A 16,986-nucleotide genomic window follows, 5' to 3' on the forward strand; every position below is an offset into this window, starting at 1 on the left:
CCCTAAGGGCTCTCTTTGAGGGTCCTGGCTTGAGCCCCAACACTGGGTCCAGCTTGGGCATTTTCTTTTCATGATACTAGTAATAAACACAGAAAAATGGCTCCCACCCTCCATCCTCACCTTTCTTCCCCCTTTCCCTCAGCCACCAACTCTCTAGGCAGGCGATAGGATCCTCAGGACATCACGGTGGGAGGCTCTGCATGTGGTTCCTATTGCTGGAGGGTAGGGAGCCCATCGGTTTCCCACCCCCTGTTCAGCAGGGCCCCAGGAAACTGGCTGCCCCAGCCCAGGAAGCCTGACTTTGTGGGCCTGGAAGAAGTGGGGGCCGGAGGAGGCTGGGAACCACTCCCTGTGAGACTAGGACCCTTTCTTAGCCCAAAGCAGAGCCTGTGAGTGGGGAGCGATAGGATCTCCTGGAGGGGAGACAATAGCTGGAAACCATCTCTCACCTTTGTTCTCCCAGTCCCATCTCTCCTGGTGCATCCAGATGGAGAAGGCAAAAGCCAAGTATTCTAACCAGGAGGTCACAGGGTAGTAGTGGCTGGCTCTGTCTACACGAAGTTAAGAGAAAAGTTTTCCAAGCTGCCTTTGTAGAAAAGAGAGACTGTCTGCCTTCTATTTTATCCCCAGGCCCAGAGTCAGCAGTTAGGCAGAGTTGCAAACACTCCTGCTTTTGGAAATGTCCTGGTGCTCTTTTTGTCTTTTTCCTCCACCGGGAATGGCTCTTCCCCACCCCCTCCCCAAATCTGCAGACAGCTACATTCTTGGCTCCTGTCTTCCTCCTACAGGCCTCCTTGCCTTTTCCTGCCCTTCTCAAACACACCCTAAGAAAAGTTTAGCTTTTGTAGTCTTCCTCACTTGTGCCAAGAGTCATAAATCTTGTAGCGCTAAGAGAAACAAACAGGTTTGCTCTGAATAATAATAACTAAACTCCAGCTCTTCTGCCAGTGCATTTAAAATTAAGCCATTTTGCTAGTTCTTCTCATCTTCTTAGAAGTACAAATGTCCTTATCACCTCTTAGCCCCTTCTGCCTATCCGGAGGTGAGAATCTTAACAGAAACTTCTCCGTGAAGTTCTTATAGCCTCTCTATTGCTGGCCTCATCTGAAGCTCAAGCTAAACACAGGGTCCTCCTTTTGTCACCCTCTCCTCAACTCCCCTCCCCCCTGCAAGATGGTCTGGATTTTTAAAATAATCACTCACCGCTTGTTATCTGTTCTCAAAAAAAAAAATAAAATAAAATAAAAGGGAGGGGTTTAAAAAAAAAGGTCTGGTCTTCCCCCCTACCAGTTGGAAACTGGGCCTGGAGATTTTCCGGAGAGAAGAAGAATAGAAAAGGGTGTGGGGGAGAGAAGAAACAGACTGAGAGACTCAGAAGGAAGGGAGCCAGAGCTAGAGGGCGGGAGACCAGCCACCAGTCCCAAGCAGTGAAACTACTTTAAAAAAAGTCCTGGTGTTCCCACTGCGAATGAGTGCAGAGGGGCACCCAGCACCCCCACCCCCAGGCGAGCCGGTGCCTTTGACTGGGCCTCCCACGCTACTTCTCAATTAGCATAATGGTTTACTAGTGGGGTTGGGAGAGCTGTGAACTGCACCGCCTTTGCCTTTCCTTTGCTCTCCTCTTCCTCCCGCGCCAAAATCTTAATTTCAAAATTTTCCTGTTCTTTAAAAACAAAAACAAAATAAAAACCTCTACCTTCTTCCCTTTCTCACTTTTTTGTGGGGGGCATTTAAAAATTTCCCCCCTCCACCAACACCACCATCACCTTCCCTCCTTATCAGACATCTAAGCTCACTAAAGGGGGAGAGGTGGGGGTGTGTGTGAGCTGGTGTGTGTGTGAGTGAGTGTGTGTGGTCTGTGTGGTTTTTTTCCCTGTGCAAAACCAGAGGCCATTGTTACGGAGAGTAGGGCGTACCAGTCTTATAGGGCAACCACACTGTGGCGGCTTGGCCGTGCCGAGCCTGGAGCTGGATTCTCGGCGAGCTGAGCCGCCCGCCTGAGCACCTTTCGGTCTTCTATTTTTTTCCCGCTCCCCCACCCCCTCCCTCCTGCGCACCCCCGCTCCTAAGCCGAGAGAATTGAAGCGGGACGCCGCGCGGCTCCTCCGGCCGGCCGGTCTGCCCCTCGGGCTCCCGAGTCGGGGTGGCTGTTGGGGGGGGGGGCGACGCAGCTTTAAAACAGTGGTCTTTTTTTCCTTTGCCTTCAAGGAGGGGAGATTTCTCGCCTGCCGCTCGCGCTGGGGCTCGATGTGAATATAATATTATGTCTGCCTGTTCTCCCCTCGTCGGTGGCTAAGGTAAGCTGGACTGAAAATAGGCTATCAGTTTGTGAATGGCGGAGAGTATGTCTCAATGATTTATGGCCCATATGACTCCAATCTCGGTTCAAGAAGAGTTCACAAGCTTTAAGCTTCCTTCCACGCAGCGACTCTCTCTCTCTCTCCCTCCCCTCCCTCCCTCTCTTCCCTCTCCCTCTCTCTTCCTGCTTCTCTCCTTTTCTCCCCTTTTCTTTCAACAGCCAGATCCAGGGCTGAATTTTCTCCCGGCTGCTAAGAAGAGCCTAATATTTCTCTCTCTTCCTTTCTTGTTCTCTTATTTTCTTCCTCCCATTAATTTTTTTTAAGTCCTGGAAGGTGGCCTATCCCCTCTCCCGGGGCTTCCCCAGCTATTGTTACTCTCCCCTGCTCTTCCGGGGGTGTGCCTGGAGAGGTGGGGTTCTTGGGGTGGCTCACCGCCCTTCTCCAGCGAGACCCTGGGGGGAAGCCGGGAGCCACGGTTCTCCCTCCCTCCCTCTCTCCCAGAAGCCATATGGAGCCTGGGTTTTTCACATGGAGGCAAGGGAAATAGACGTGTTGGCTTGGCAGAGCTGCTCCCCACCCCCTCTTCTCCTGGATCCCCAGATCTCGGATCCCCAGGGCACCTTTCCCCCTTCTTACTGTCCCGTCAGCCAGGCCTCTGCGCCCTCCAGCCGAGCCGGCCCGGCAAAGTCCCGTAGCGGAGTTGCTAAGGCGCCTTTTAATTCGGTTACCTCCAGCGCCCAAACTTGCTGCCGCCCTTAGGGCTCGGCCCTCGTCCGGTGTTTTGGAACCTGCCGCTGCTAAACCTTTTTGGCATCCTGTACGCCTTCTCTTCGTCTCCTTGGGCCAGCATAGCTAGTCGCCAGCCACCGCGGCAGCAGCGGCCGAGACAGCCGGCGGCGGCAGCCAGGGGCTCAACCGGTCCGCAAACCTTCCCGGCCCTTTCTCGCCGCCGGCGGAGTCTCCATTCTTTCCTATCGCGTCTCTGGCTTCTCCGCTTCCCACACTTGCCTGGCCTCGGTCCTGCGATGGTTTGCGGGTTTATTGCAGGGGGAACGACAGGAATTTCGGCCCCAGGCGTCTAGTCAAATTATTGTTTTATTAATCATCATCATCATCATCATCATTACTGCTGTAACAATCATTTAGACTAAATAAAGCCAGGGCCCAGCCAGCCAACCCCCTCCAACGTTTTTATTTCATTCTCTTATCTATTAATAACAAACTCAACTGATGCCTGTTAATTAATTCCCCCTTCAGCCAGGGCTGCTCGGAAGCTAATTTTGGTTAAATCATCAGAGGGTAATGGTAATAATAATAAAGGGATTGGGTCAGCCTGGTCAATTGAACTCCAGTTCTCCTCTCTGGAAGGACCTGCTGCTTTGGCAGACCCATGTGTATTTCTCAGAAACAAATTCTTCCCAGAAACCAATCGGAGCTCAGGGCTACCCCGACTCCCTTTTGAGCATAAATCTGTGCCATTAAAAAGGGGATTTATGTGTGGGAGGACTTCCTTCACCCATACTCCTTTTATTTTATTTTCCTATTTTTAGTTTTCTTTGGAGTTAACCAGCTGGGCTGAATGAGATTTACATAGTCCAAACTCACATGTTCAGAAGAGAGGGTCAGTCTGGAAGTTTTATGAAAGTGATGGTGACAGGTTGGGGAAGACAGATGGAGGAGGGGGGGGAAAATGCAGGTCAGAAATTTCAGAAGAAATACACAAAATCCTAAGACAGCTTGAAGTTTTTATTTTTCTGGCACACTTTTAAAAGCCTGCATTAAAATAATGAATTTTTTTTTTTTGCCTCGGAGAACTTCAGTAAACAGGGGTACCCCATTTTCAACCCAGAGAATACTGTTGGTTAGATTGTTTTGTTGACTTTATTCCTAGGGAAAATTTTTCTCTTTTAGAAAGCACTTTCCCATGTCTTGGTAGAAAAGTCCAGCAGTTATCCAATTTCTTTCTTCTTTTCTTCTTTTGGAGAAATCAAAGGAAACAGACTGTCAAGAAAAGGGTGGGAAAAATTGTCTGATGAAGAAGGGGAGGGGACCTGGGCCAAATGGTCACAGCACCACCCAGCCTGGCCAGGGAAATCGAAACAGGCCTGCTCCATTTGGGGCCCCCATGGGGGCCGCTCGCTGCAGGCTCCCAGACTTGGCTGAGCACAGACTCAGACTGGAGGCGGTGGTACCTGCAGCAGGCCATGGAGGAGGCGCAGTTCCATTGGCTCTGGAGGTTAAAAATCTTCAAGAAGTTTCTAGGTCAGCTGTTGTTGTCTTCATGAGGTGGGAGGGGACAGACAGGATCCCTCACATGAGAAGATTCCCTGCTCAACTGGCTTCTCGCTCCTGTCTCTTTCGGACATCCTGTGTTTTCTCCAGGCTAGACTCTGCTTGGGTAAAGGAGACCTAGATGGACAAGGAAAGAGGCAAAGGCAGGAGGCAGGAGGCCCCTTAGCTCAGAGGAGGGTGTTGATGACACTTTTATTTTGGAGTCTTCTAGTCTACCCTCCTTCTTGAGCCACCATATCCCAGAGTTGGGGGGGTGGTGATAGAGAGAGGGAGGAGGAGAGGTCAGGAGCTAGCATGCAGGCAGGAGAGAAGCAATGGCTCTTGCAGTAGTAAGATTCTATACTAGGCAGTTCCCAAACGAGTGGAGTCCTTATTTTTTAAGTTGCAATGAAAACTGGTGGGCTTTTTCTTTAAAATTAAAGCGTTGAAATAAGAAAAATTTCAGGTCAGGGAGGTGGCCTCAGCATCTGCTGTGAAGATGTTGGGGTGGGAGAGAAGAAAAAACTATTGATGTCAGTTCCCTTTTCAGTTTCTAAGATGGATTCGAGCCCCAGTCCTCTTCTCCCCCTTGTGTCTCTTCTCTCACCCCGCAGGTCAGCCGCTACAGACAGACACGGGAGGAGGGGGGCAGAAAGGGGAGGGGGGGTCCGGTGCGCCACGTGACCCCCGCGGGTGCCAATGTCCGGTCGTGAGGGTATCAGGCTCTTGCAAGTTGACACCCACTGCCCGGGCCTCGCCCAGCGATGCAGAAAACCACCTACTACGACAACGCCGCGGCTGCACTCTTCGGAGGCTTCTCCTCGTACCCTGGCAGCAATGGATTCGGCTACGACGGTCCCCCCCAACCCCCCTTCCAGGCCGCCACGCACCTGGAGAGCGACTACCAGCGCTCAGCGTGCTCGCTGCAGTCCCTGGGCAACGCCGCCCCGCATGCCAAGAGCAAGGAGCTCAACGGCAGCTGCATGAGGCCCGGCCTGGCCCCCGAGCCCCTGCCCGCCCCGCCCGGCTCGCCCCCCGCCCAGCGCCGCACCTACCAGTGCCACTAGCAACAGCAGTAACGGGGGCGGGCCCAGCAAAAGCGGCCCCCCCCAAGTGCGGTCCCGGCTCCAACTCCACCCTCACCAAACAGATATTCCCCTGGATGAAAGAGTCGAGGCAAACGTCCAAGCTGAAAAACAGCTCCCCCGGCACAGGTACCAGCTCTCTGCCTTCCTCGTCGTCAGCTTTTGTCCGGGCCAGGAATGTCACTGTTATTCTAGCACCCAGCCCCTAGGCGCCCAGGCGGCGGCCTGGGAACAATATCAGGCGGCGGCGCCCCCCCCGCCCCCCCCCCCCCCCGCCACCTGATGGCCCTTGATCCCGCCAACACCCTCTCCCTCCAGCCGCCTCCACCTGAGCTTCTGAGAGCTCCAGAAGGCCAGGCGCTCGGCCTCAGCCCTTTCAAGGCTGTGGAGCCAGGAGACGCTGCCAGGAGACGCCGAGTCGTCAACGATTGATTATTATTAAGTATGATTACTGTGGGTATTAATCACAATTGCTCGGGCGGCCCAGAGTCCCGGCCTCCAGGCATGGCAGTCTCTTCGCGCCACATTTCCGGGCCCTGCTCACGAATGTCCAAATTCCCACTAGGGTTCTCCTCAGCCACCCACCCTAGCCACAGGATGGGGCGAGGTGGGGGGGGGAGTGTCTTCCCAGACCTGGAACTGGGGATGGGGGGGAGAAAGCGGGCGCGAGACAACCCAGCCCTAAATAAATGGCCATGCGGCTCTGTCTGCGTGACATGATCAAATTTTCATAAGCTGGGGCAGCGAGAGGAGAACAGGTCTCTTAATAAATGCCACTATTATAGAGTGTCCGCTAATGCGACGGGCGTGGGGGGGGGAGAGTGAGGAGGAGGCGGGGACGGGAAGGGGAGGGCGGCGGGGGCTCCGAGTCCAGGCCTGGATTTATTAAGAAACGATGCATTCAATTTCGGCGTGTTCAGTAATTATCTTTTATTTCATTTTCTCCCCTTCCCACCCCTCCCCCGCGGATCCAGCGGAGGGCTGCGGCGGCGGCGGCGGCGGCGGCGGAGTCAGCGGCGGCGGGGGCGGGGGCGGCGGCGGCGGGGGAGGGGACAAGAGCCCCCCGGGCTCGGCGGCGTCCAAGCGGGCGCGGACTGCATACACGAGCGCGCAGCTGGTGGAGCTGGAGAAGGAGTTCCACTTCAACCGCTACCTGTGCCGGCCGCGTCGCGTGGAGATGGCCAATCTGCTGAACCTCAGCGAGCGACAGATCAAGATCTGGTTCCAGAACCGGCGCATGAAGTACAAGAAGGACCAGAAGGCTAAGGGCCTGGCCTCGTCGTCGGGGGGCCCCTCCCCCGCCGGCAGCCCCCCGCAGCCCATGCAGTCGACGGCCGGCTTCATGAACGCCTTACACTCCATGACCCCCAGCTACGAAAGCCCGTCCCCGCCCGCCTTCGGCAAAGCCCACCAGAATGCCTACGCGCTGCCCTCCAACTACCAGCCCCCTCTCAAAGGCTGCGGCGCCCCGCAAAAGTACCCGACCCCGGCGCCCGATTACGAGCCCCACGTCCTCCAAGCCAACGGGGGCGCCTACGGGACGCCCACCATGCAGGGCAGCCCGGTGTACGTGGGCGGGGGCGGCTACGCGGATCCGCTGCCGCCCCCTGCCGGTCCCTCCCTCTATGGCCTCAACCACCTTTCCCACCACCCTTCGGGGAACCTGGACTATAACGGGGCGCCCCCTATGGCCTCCAGCCAGCACCACGGACCCTGCGACCCCCACCCCACCTACACAGACCTCTCCTCTCACCATGCGCTTCCTCCTCAGGGTAGAATCCAAGAAGCGCCCAAATTAACACACCTGTGATGGGAGAGGGAGGGCGGAGGGGCGAGGTCATAGGGTGAGCGAGAGCCAGGAGAGGTAGGGGCTGTGGAGCTCTGGGGGGCAGCCTGGAGGTCTGAAAGAGGAGGCAAGGAGGTGGTAGCCAGGCTTCCTGGCCAGAACAGGCCTGGAGCTCCTTCCCCTCCCTTGGCCTGAGAAGTTGCTTTTTTAAGTCCTCCAGCCCTTGTTCCATCTGCCTGCCAACCCATCGGAAAGGAATCCACAGCAGATTGGAGATGACCCTATCAAGCCTAGGGCTCCGGCAATACCCAGCTGGAATTCCACGCTTGCTCGAGAGAAGGAGGAGACAGAGAAACAAGGCAGAGAAGCACATTTTAAAAAACAGACAGGATGGCTAGGCCATCACCAACCGACTTACCTTCCATCTCTGTGGGTAGTTGCCCCAAATCTTGATATTTTTTCCTCCCAATTCCCCTTTAAAAAAAAAAACACATTGCAAATCCAAGGGCACAAACCACCACCCCCTCCCACTTCCCTGAAGCCTCAAATTTCCTCCCATCTATTTGAGGTTTACCCGGCACTCCCTGCATTTCCAGCCCCATATTTTTCTGCTCTAGGACATTAATATCTCTACGCCACCCCCATCAATTATGGTTTCAGAGGGCTCAGGGATGGTGGGAGATCCTGAAAGTCAGAGCTGTCTATATTATAAATACATATTTTTTTTTCTTTTATGGAAAAGCTGGGAGGTGAGGGCAGGCAAGTCGTTAGGACTAAAGGTTTGTCCAGTCTGCTGCCTCCCATCTCAGCTCCAGGTCCATCCCCCTCTCTCCACAGAAAGCAATCGGTGACACGAGGTTCTACAATTTTATTTTCTTCTGTTGCTCTCTTGACTTAACGTGAAAACAGGGTATATTTTAACAAACTGTCTGTCCCAGGCAGGGGCTGCTGCTGGGCCTGTGTGCCTTGCTCAACCTCCTGACAGGACACTTTTGTTGCACTTAGAGTTTACATTTTAATGGATATAAAAACAACTGTGAGAGATGCCTGGGCCTGTAGGAGTCCAGCATCGCTCAAAAAGCGTGTGTTCTAGTGAACATTTTCATATATATTTATTGGTTATAGCCTGTTAAAATATTTTCTTTTTTGTATTATTTATCCCCCTACATTATGTATTTATATGAGGGAAAAAATTGTACTTTTTTTAAGTATTTACTTGTTATAAAGGACATTGTGTTTCCTGTCATGTAAAAACAGCTATTTTAGTTATTATTGTACTCTAGAAAAGAGCTGTAGATTTATGTTAAATTCGTACTTATGAGCAATTGTAATTAGTTCTAAAAGGCATGAACTCAGCTCCTAATTGTCACTGTATAGTCCTGAATTTGTAGAATTAGAGTTAATTCTCTCTTGGAACTTTCTTTGTTGTTCCGTAGTTACTTTTTTCCTTACTTAAAAGGGTTGTCTGTCAAACAATTCTTGAATAAACTTTCTGTTAACAATTTTATCTTGTCCTGGTAGTCCAATTTAGATAGCAGAGGGAGGCTGCTGACTGCTCAATTTCCCCCAAGGGAAGAAGGACACTGAAGACCCTCTTCTGGCCTTTTTGTTCACTGCCCAGACCCCTGCCTCCCCCTCGCTGTCTCAGGTTTATATAGTTTTTGTCACTCACAGGAGCCTGGAACATGCTGCCAACTTCTTTAGCTAAGATTTAAGTAACAAGTTGAGGGGGAAAGGACTCTTGGGTGCTCTCTCTAGGTCTTTTTGTTTGGCTTCTTTGCCTCTCAATTTTTCTCCTTCATTGCCCTTTTGTCTTCTCACTCCTTGGCCACAACCTCCTCGCCACCCCCCCCCAACACACTCCCCCAGCAACAAAAAAATCTGGCGTATTAGTGCTTCTTCCATGCAAGCTAAACTTCACAGTTCTCTTCCGGAGCTACAAAGAAGTCGTCACGTGACCCGAAGCCCAACCACCATTGGGTCTAAAATGAAAACAAAGGAAAATGATTAATCTAAAAAAAAAAAAAAAATATATATATATATATATATATATATATATATATATATATATATATAAGGCCTAGGCTTCTCAGGTCAAACCTTAAAACTAAAGTGAAATTAAATCACTAAATAAAACTGGGGGCGGAGGGAGAGGAGGCGCCTTCTATTTCCCCCGCCAGGGAAAGGAGAGAGGAGGAGGGTGGGAGAAGCTGCTGGATCCAAGCGTAAATAAAATGGTCCCTAGGCTAATGTGAGGCTCTGTTTCCACCATCCTTGGGAAAACTTCATTTCTTAGCCAGGGTTCCATAAAAGTTTTATCACATTGGAACGAGGATAGAGAGGGTCTGTCAAAGATGAAATGTCACCGCGCGTCGCTGGAACCGATAAGAGCGAGGAGACAGGGCGGCTGAAATATGGAGCTAATTCGTTGAAAGAGAAGCGATGGCTGCTTGCTGAAGAGTTGCATAATTGTAAGCGATGCACCCGCATTGCTTAATTAGGAGCATATATTTGGTGGTAGTGATGTGGTGGTTGAAGGGGGGAGGGGGGAGTGTGGGTGAGAATCATTCCAGGGCCTCAGCCTTAAAGCGAGGGCTGATTTTCATTTTTATGTTGCATCCTGGCAGTCCAAGGTTAGTAATTACAGTCTTTATGCAACAATAAATAACAATAAAAAAGCAACCTGAATTCTACACCCTCCCCACCACCACCACCACCACCACCACCACCAGCACCAAGTAGGATTTTAACTGGACTGGGCTCATTCAAGCAGCAAGCAATTTAGCATTGGGTCAGGCTATAATTTAAAGGCATAAGAGCGTGCAAAGTTTGACTGGGATCAAATAACGCTCAGCGGTTTTTCTTTCTGTCTGTCTTTCTCTCTCTTCCTCTTCCCTGAATATCATTTTCTGAATGATGTAACTAGATGAAGCGCCATGTTTGGCTCTGGGGGTGGAGTGGATTATGTATCTAGCAGGAGAGAGGCAGGCCAAGAGAGAGAATTCAGCTCCAGTTTGAAAAACAGAGTTTTGGCTTGAAGCTGGAATTACAAACAAGAAAAATAAGGGCTGACTTGGCTTGGTGTCCCCTGCCCTTCTCTCTGCGAAATTCCAGGCACTAACTAAGCAGCCAAAGTCATGGGGAAAATATCTGTTCTGTAAGATTCACAGCACAACAGAGGGGCGCGGAAGCGGTGTCTCTGGGAAGGAGGGTTCTCTTGGCCCTTTTTAACACCCAAGTTTTCTGCTGTTCTCTAATCTGGCTGTAAAATCTGTCAGCAGGGTTAGAGAAAGCCGTATTTCTTGCAGGGACAGTCTCTGCCGGAGTTGTTTCTGAGAGGAGCGTTCTGGGCTCTGCAGCCAGCTGAAGAGGCTGTGAAAAAACTTCCAGGGCTTCTCAACGGGGTGGCCAGAGGGAGAATCCTCTCAGGCCTCAATGCCCAACTTCCAGACAACTACTTGGATTCTTCTGTGTCCACCCCCACCCACAACCCCATCCCCACCTACATCCCCATTTCCACCCCCAAATGGCAAAAATTGCTAGCTTTGGAGCTGGACACAACTGTCTCTGGCCAGTTTGCCCAGTTCAGAGCAGCTCTCTCTGTTCTGAGCCCTCCAGCGCCTGCCACCCCTGGCTCTGCAGCCCCTACCTCCAGCTCCTCTTCCTCCATCCTGGCTCTCCTGCACCCCCACCCTTCCCCTCAGACTTCTCTGTCGTTGTTAAATACTCACCACCACCCACGGACTGTTACATTGACAGAAAGTTTCCAGTTCCAGCTCGGGGGCTGAGTTGCCATTTCTCTGCTAACCAGCCTTCTCTTCCTTGCTGGGCAGGAGAGAGCGAGGAGGGGGAGGGGAGGCCAGAGCCGTGGGAGTTCTCCAGACAAACTTTCCACCCAACTCAGCGCCCTTCCTTCTGTTCCCATTTCCCATCTGTTTCCCGCTCTCCCGGAATCACCTTTCTCTTTTGCTAACACCCTCCACCCCCAGGCCTTTTAAAGGGATGTGGAATTTCTGCTGTTCCCTCTGCTTTCCCAAACAGCCAAATTCTTTGATGCCATCGGAGGGAGCTGTCAGGGGGCTAAGATTGATCGCCTCATCTCCTCTCCGTCCCTCTGACCCACTTATTTAAAAATCTTCCCCCAGATCGACTTTTCATTTTCTGCTTTGAGATCTAGTTTCCCACCGATCGCTTGGGGCCCTGAGTCTTGTGCCCCCTCCCTCCAGTAAATTATAGCACTCTCTGAAGTTCAGACTATCTTGATCCCCTCAAATTAAAAAAAAAAAATTCTTTCCCAAGGGGCCAGAAATGGAATATCATCTCAGTGGTCATTATTTCCATCCCCTCCATGTTCAAGGAATTCTTTCCTGCCAAGGATTTTTTTTTTTTTTACTAGCACAATGGCAAAAATGGGAGGAGGAGTCTCTTTGTCCTAGGGGGGAAGTCCTCCCCCCATACATTGACCTGAGCTTGGAGAGTGCTCTAAGTTCAATTGGTGGCTACCTTCATTCTTGTTCATGTCCCTGGATATAAATGCAGATACAGGCTTGAGCTTTGAATGGGTGCATACGCATCTTAGACCCTGCCTGTTGGGGGGGCGGGGATCATAGATGATGGCAGATGCCACCAGGTGAGGAGGGCAGGTGGACCCAGGGGCAGGGACAGTACTGCAAACACAGAGAAGGGCAGAGAAGGGAACTGACACCACACAGCTACAGAGGCCAGAGATCCAAAAGGACCCCTCACCATCTATCTCACTCCTCTGTGTCAGCCTGGGAGTGCCTGTCGATTTTCCAAGATTTATCTGTTGCTTTTGGGGGGTGGGATGGGGATAGTGGTACTGATGATTGTAAATCTCCTCTCTTCCTAGTGTATTACACGTTAACACTGACCTTTCCCAAAGGGTGGAAGCCTCTTCCTACTACCTTGTCCTTCCACATGGAGATCCTCCCTCAGCTTTCTTTTTGTGTGTTGGGGGTGAGGGTGAGGGTGAGGGGGGAGAGTATGTAAAGAAAGCATTAATTTACTATTAAAAAATATTTGGCAAAAAGGAAGATTTCTCCCTTAGATTCTCCTGTTTTCCAGGCTTCCATAACCTCCCATCCTCTGAAGGGCATGAGACAAAGGTTCCTCTAGCTTTTCGGGAGAAAGGGAGGCATTGGAGAGATGGCGTGTAGGACTGGGGGGCTCATGGTGTCCAGGTCGTGGTCCTCTAGAGTTTTTGAATCAATTAAAGCAAATAATGCTCTCTGTTTTCCACCAGGCCCAGACGAGCCATTGGCCAAAGCCAGTCCCGTGACCACGAATTCCCTGCAATTTCACCCGAGTCCTGAGTTTAATAGAGAGAGTCCCCATACGCTTGTATTTATCAGCAATATACAATTATAAAGGCCCAAAATAAAAAAAAAAAAAAAAGGAGAGAGAGAGAGCAAAATCTCCCCCTCCCGATATCGCTCCATCACATTAACCTGGGGGGGCAGGAGGGGGGGTACCTTCCGATCCTCCCTCCTGACGCCCCCCCCAGCAGGCCCCCTCCCCCACCATTGAAAGCCATGAATTTTGAATTTGAGAGGGAGATTGGGTTTATAAACAGCCAGCCATCGCTCGCCGAGTGTCTGACTTCCTTCCCCGCTGTCTTGGAGACATTTCAAACTTCATCAATCAAGGAGTCGACATTAATTCCTCCTCCTCCTCCTTTCGAGCAAACCTTCCCCAGCCTCCAGCCCGGCGCCTCCACCCTTCAGAGACCCGGGAGCCAAAAGCAAGCCGAAGATGGGCCCGCTCTACCGCCGCCGCAGCTCCCCGCCGCCCCCTTGGCCCCCGAGTTCCCTTGGATGAAAGAGAAGAAATCCGCCAAGAAACCCAGCCAATCCGCCACGTCTCCTCCGGCCGCCTCTTCCGTCCCTGCCTCCGGGGTCGGATCGCCAGCAGGTCGGTAAGAGGGGTAGGGGTGGGGTGAGGGGCAGGTAGAAGAGAGGGAGAGAAAGATCGATGGGGGAGGTAGAAAAGGTGGCGAGCTTGCTGGGGTTCCTTGCCCCCGTGGATTTCAGGGACGAGGAAGCAGAATATACCGCTGAGGTTCAGGCCTGGTCGCTGCTAGCATTTTTTTTTTTTTTTTGTCCTTACAGCAGCTTTTGGAAGCTGGTTGGGGAAGAGCTTTTTCTATGCTAGAAGAAAAGGATTCGATTGAGGTTTTCACCTTTATCTGTGTGCAGGAGTGAATGTGTTGTTGCTGGGGTTGAATCTGGGGGCAGGAAAAGATTCAGTCCCATCTTTCCCAGATCGAAGAGAAGAGGGGGAATTTGAGAGCTAGGAGGAAAAGGGGTGGGAAACCATCTTTCTTTACGAACCCTCTCTCCGGGCTGAGTTGGAAAGTGCCGAATAGAGAGGTCCACTCGGAGGACTTGGGAGGGGGGCTCTGAGGTTCTGGGGGCGAAGAGGAGCCGCTCCCTACCCCCTGCGTGGGCCGTGGGCGGCTCTTTGAATGCTTTGCCCTGACCTGGGCTGGGTCTGCCCGCGAGAGAGACGGGAAAGAACGGAGAAGCAGTGGGAGCGAGCTGCCTAGGTAGGCGGGAAGGAGGGGGGTTGCTACTGATATTGTTTTTGGCAGATGGGGTAAGTCTTTACTTCAGCTGATCTAAGGTTGGGCTGAGGACGCGGTCCGCTTTGACGCCGAGCCTGCTTTCCCTGCAGATGGCCCGGGACTGCAGGAGGCTGCGGGCGGCGGGGCGCGCAGGCTGCGCACGGCTTACACCAACACGCAGCTGCTGGAGTTGGAGAAGGAATTCCACTTTAACAAGTACTTGTGCCGGCCGCGCCGCGTTGAGATCGCGGCCTTGCTGGACCTCACCGAGAGGCAGGTCAAAGTCTGGTTCCAGAACCGGCGCATGAAGCACAAGCGGCAGACGCAGCACCGAGAGCCGCTCGACGGGGAGCCAGCCTGCCCGGGAGCCCTGGAGGACACCGGAGAGCCCGCCGAGGAGCCCGTGGCCAGCCCCGGCTGCCAGTCGGCCTCGCGGGCGGTGCGGGACGCCTGCTCTTACCCGCCCGAGGTCGCGCCGGGGCCCCCGGGCGCCCCGGGCCGCCAGCCTTTGGCCACTCGCGTGGAGGACTCGGGTGCGCCGAGCCCCGGCTGCGCCCTGCGCGGGGCCGGCGGGCTGGAGCCGGAGCCCTTGCCAGAAGACGCCTTCCCGGAGCGGCAGGATTCGCCTTTCCTGCCCGACCTCAACTTCTTCGCTGCCGATTCCTGTCTCCAGCTGTCCGGAGGCTTCTCCCCCAGCCTACAAGGCTCGCTCGACAGCCTGGTTCCCTTTTCCGAGGAAGAGCTGGACTTCTTCACCAGCACCCTCTGTGCCATCGACCTGCAGTTCCCCTGACCCGTTTCCTCCTCCCGGCCCTTTCGACCCCCGCCCCCCTCGGCTGTCTGCTGGAAAACCCGAGGACCCTCCTCCCCAAGTCCTTTAGACTTCTTTACGTGTTTTGCTACAATTCAGGTATTATTGAATTAGCGTTTAATCCACTTCGTTTCTTCTCCCTCTAAAATATTGGGTCTTTTTAAAATCAAAACGGAAAAATTCCGTTTGGTAGACTCCTTCCAACGAAATCTCAGGAATAATTAAACTCCGGGAGGGGGGGCTTTCTTAAAAAACAACTAGAGGAACCTATCCCCCCCTTTTTTTTAAGTTTTAGACCTTAGATTATTTATTAAAATTCTTTAATAATAGGAAAAGGGAAAAGTATTTATTGTACATTATTTTCATAGATTAAATAAATGTCTTTATAATACAAAAACGAGTGTTTGTGTTGGGACCCACCCCGCATCCCCTCAGGACCTGCGCGAGGTTTGTCTGGCCTTGGGCCGGCTGAGTCCGGGTGGTACAAAAGTGCCCCTACTTGGCCGCCGCTTCTCCGCCCGCAGCTCCGGAGAAAGTCTGGAGTTTGCTAGAAGCTCCAACACCTCGCCTCCGCCTAACAGACGGCCTTTGGCCCTGCGCGGGTGTTCCCAGGCCTCTGCTTAGACATAAAGGTGGGCGAGTGGAAGGAGAGGCTGTGTCGCCAACAGAAGAGGGTGCAAAAAGAGGAGGCCTGGGGACTGGCTTGGGAGTCGTGGCGCGGGGCGCAGAGGTTCAGCTGAATTGGGGGGAGCCTAGGGTTCCCCAGGCTTCTCGCCTCAGTGCCCAAAGCGGGGTGGAGGGGCTTTTTTACCCCCACAGGCAGGAAGCCTGGGGACGCGAGGCCTGGGGACATGGGCCGGGCCAAGGAATGGAGTAGGAGTCGGGGGTTTTTTCGGGAAGGAAGGCCCCATGCCCAGGACGGTAACTGGTCTCCAAGTGGGCAAGGAAGGAGACCAGGTGAAAAATGTAGCAGGGCCGGACATCAATGTTCTGTGGTCCCCGCAGTCACCCTAGGGCTCCTGGGGTTGGGAGAGCGGCCGAGGAGTGGCGGGGCGACAAGCCCAGGGAGGCTCGGGCAGCTTCGGGAGGCGCTTGGCCTGCGGGGAGGGAAGGAGGAGCGAGGAGACTCTCGGGAGGGAGACTGGAAAGCAAGGAAGATGCTCAAAATGGCGCTGGGGCCGGGCGGCAGGGAGGGCGAGGGAAGAGATTGTGGCGGCCATGACAGCCGCTTCTGGATGCGCGGGGTCCTGCCCAGGGGATCCGTCCCCGCACCCGCCTTCTCCTTTCTGGATCTTCCGGACGACAGTGAAGAAAGGGAACCAGGGAGCCTCCTTTTGGTGTTTGTTTTATTTTAAAAACGAGCCCAACGGATGCTGAGGCCGAGAGATGGACGGAAAGTCCGCGTGGGGGTGGGAAGGGGAGGAGGCGAGCGGCGGGTCTGCAGGCCCGGGTCTGCCTCGCCGAGCCTGACTCTTGATCCTTCGCTCTGGGATTTGAAGTCCTGCCAGAGCTTTCTCCAAATGCACACCTACCTGTCTTTGCCAACAACTTCATTTGCCACCTCAACACTCCCTCCTATCCCCCCACCGCACCCTGCCCGGCTACATGCAAACCTGGTAAGCGGGAAGAAAGGATCCATCTCCCCCATCTGCCTCCTGGTTTGTTCTGGGGAACGTGGAGATTTAAAGGGCCCTGGAAAGCCATCCATCCTGCTTAGGTTTATTTAATATTTCTCGGGCTCAGAAACAGACACCACAGGGCTACCTCCCTAGCAGATGCTGCGGTTCTCTAAAAGCAGTTTATTTCCTGGGCCTCCCAGTCTTTCCCCTGGACCAGCAGGACGGGAATTTGGAGTACCAGGCACGGAGAGGCAACAACTGTCAGGAAAAGCCAACATAGGTCATGACATATAGGGCTAGACAGGCCCTCGCGTGTCCTCAGTGTGGAAAGTACACACATCTTATTCAGCTGGAATTTAATCCCTTAAACTGTCTTAATATAGAATTCATCTCCTGCATTAAATAATCTTATGTCGTGTTAAATTGCACTCATTTCTTTCATAAATAAATTAATATAGAACAATTAGATGTGTTATTATAATAATATCGTGTATCTTATTAGTTTATTTTCCCTCATAAAATATATAGGTA

General features: G+C 52.9%; 2 protein-coding genes and 1 long non-coding RNA gene across 3 annotated transcripts; 2 read left to right on the forward strand and 1 right to left on the reverse strand.

Moving 5' to 3' along the window:
- Positions 1–5,335: 5,335 nt before the first annotated feature.
- On the forward strand, positions 5,336–7,466 carry HOXB3 (homeobox B3). Its single transcript, XM_058559369.1, is given in 4 exon segments — positions 5,336–5,602; positions 5,604–5,672; positions 5,674–5,785; positions 6,631–7,466. Coding segments are annotated over 4 exon segments (1,284 nt in total).
- Positions 6,770–7,928, reverse strand: LOC131416707 (uncharacterized). The gene is made up of 3 exons (XR_009222629.1): positions 7,861–7,928; positions 7,410–7,460; positions 6,770–6,874 (listed from the first exon to the last, which is right to left on the reverse strand). It is a non-coding gene; the product is annotated as an uncharacterized LOC131416707 (long non-coding RNA).
- Positions 7,929–12,994: 5,066 nt separating this feature from the next.
- Positions 12,995–14,967, forward strand: HOXB2 (homeobox B2). Its single transcript, XM_058559370.1, has 2 exons — positions 12,995–13,373; positions 14,136–14,967. The coding sequence occupies exons 1-2, from the start codon at positions 12,995–12,997 to the stop codon at positions 14,816–14,818; spliced, it is 1,062 nt and encodes a 353-aa protein (XP_058415353.1). The 3' UTR covers positions 14,819–14,967.
- Positions 14,968–16,986: the final 2,019 nt, after the last annotated feature.

This window comes from Diceros bicornis, chromosome 18 (assembly GCF_020826845.1).
Source record: "Diceros bicornis minor isolate mBicDic1 chromosome 18, mDicBic1.mat.cur, whole genome shotgun sequence".
NCBI classification, from domain to species: domain Eukaryota; kingdom Metazoa; phylum Chordata; class Mammalia; order Perissodactyla; family Rhinocerotidae; genus Diceros; species Diceros bicornis.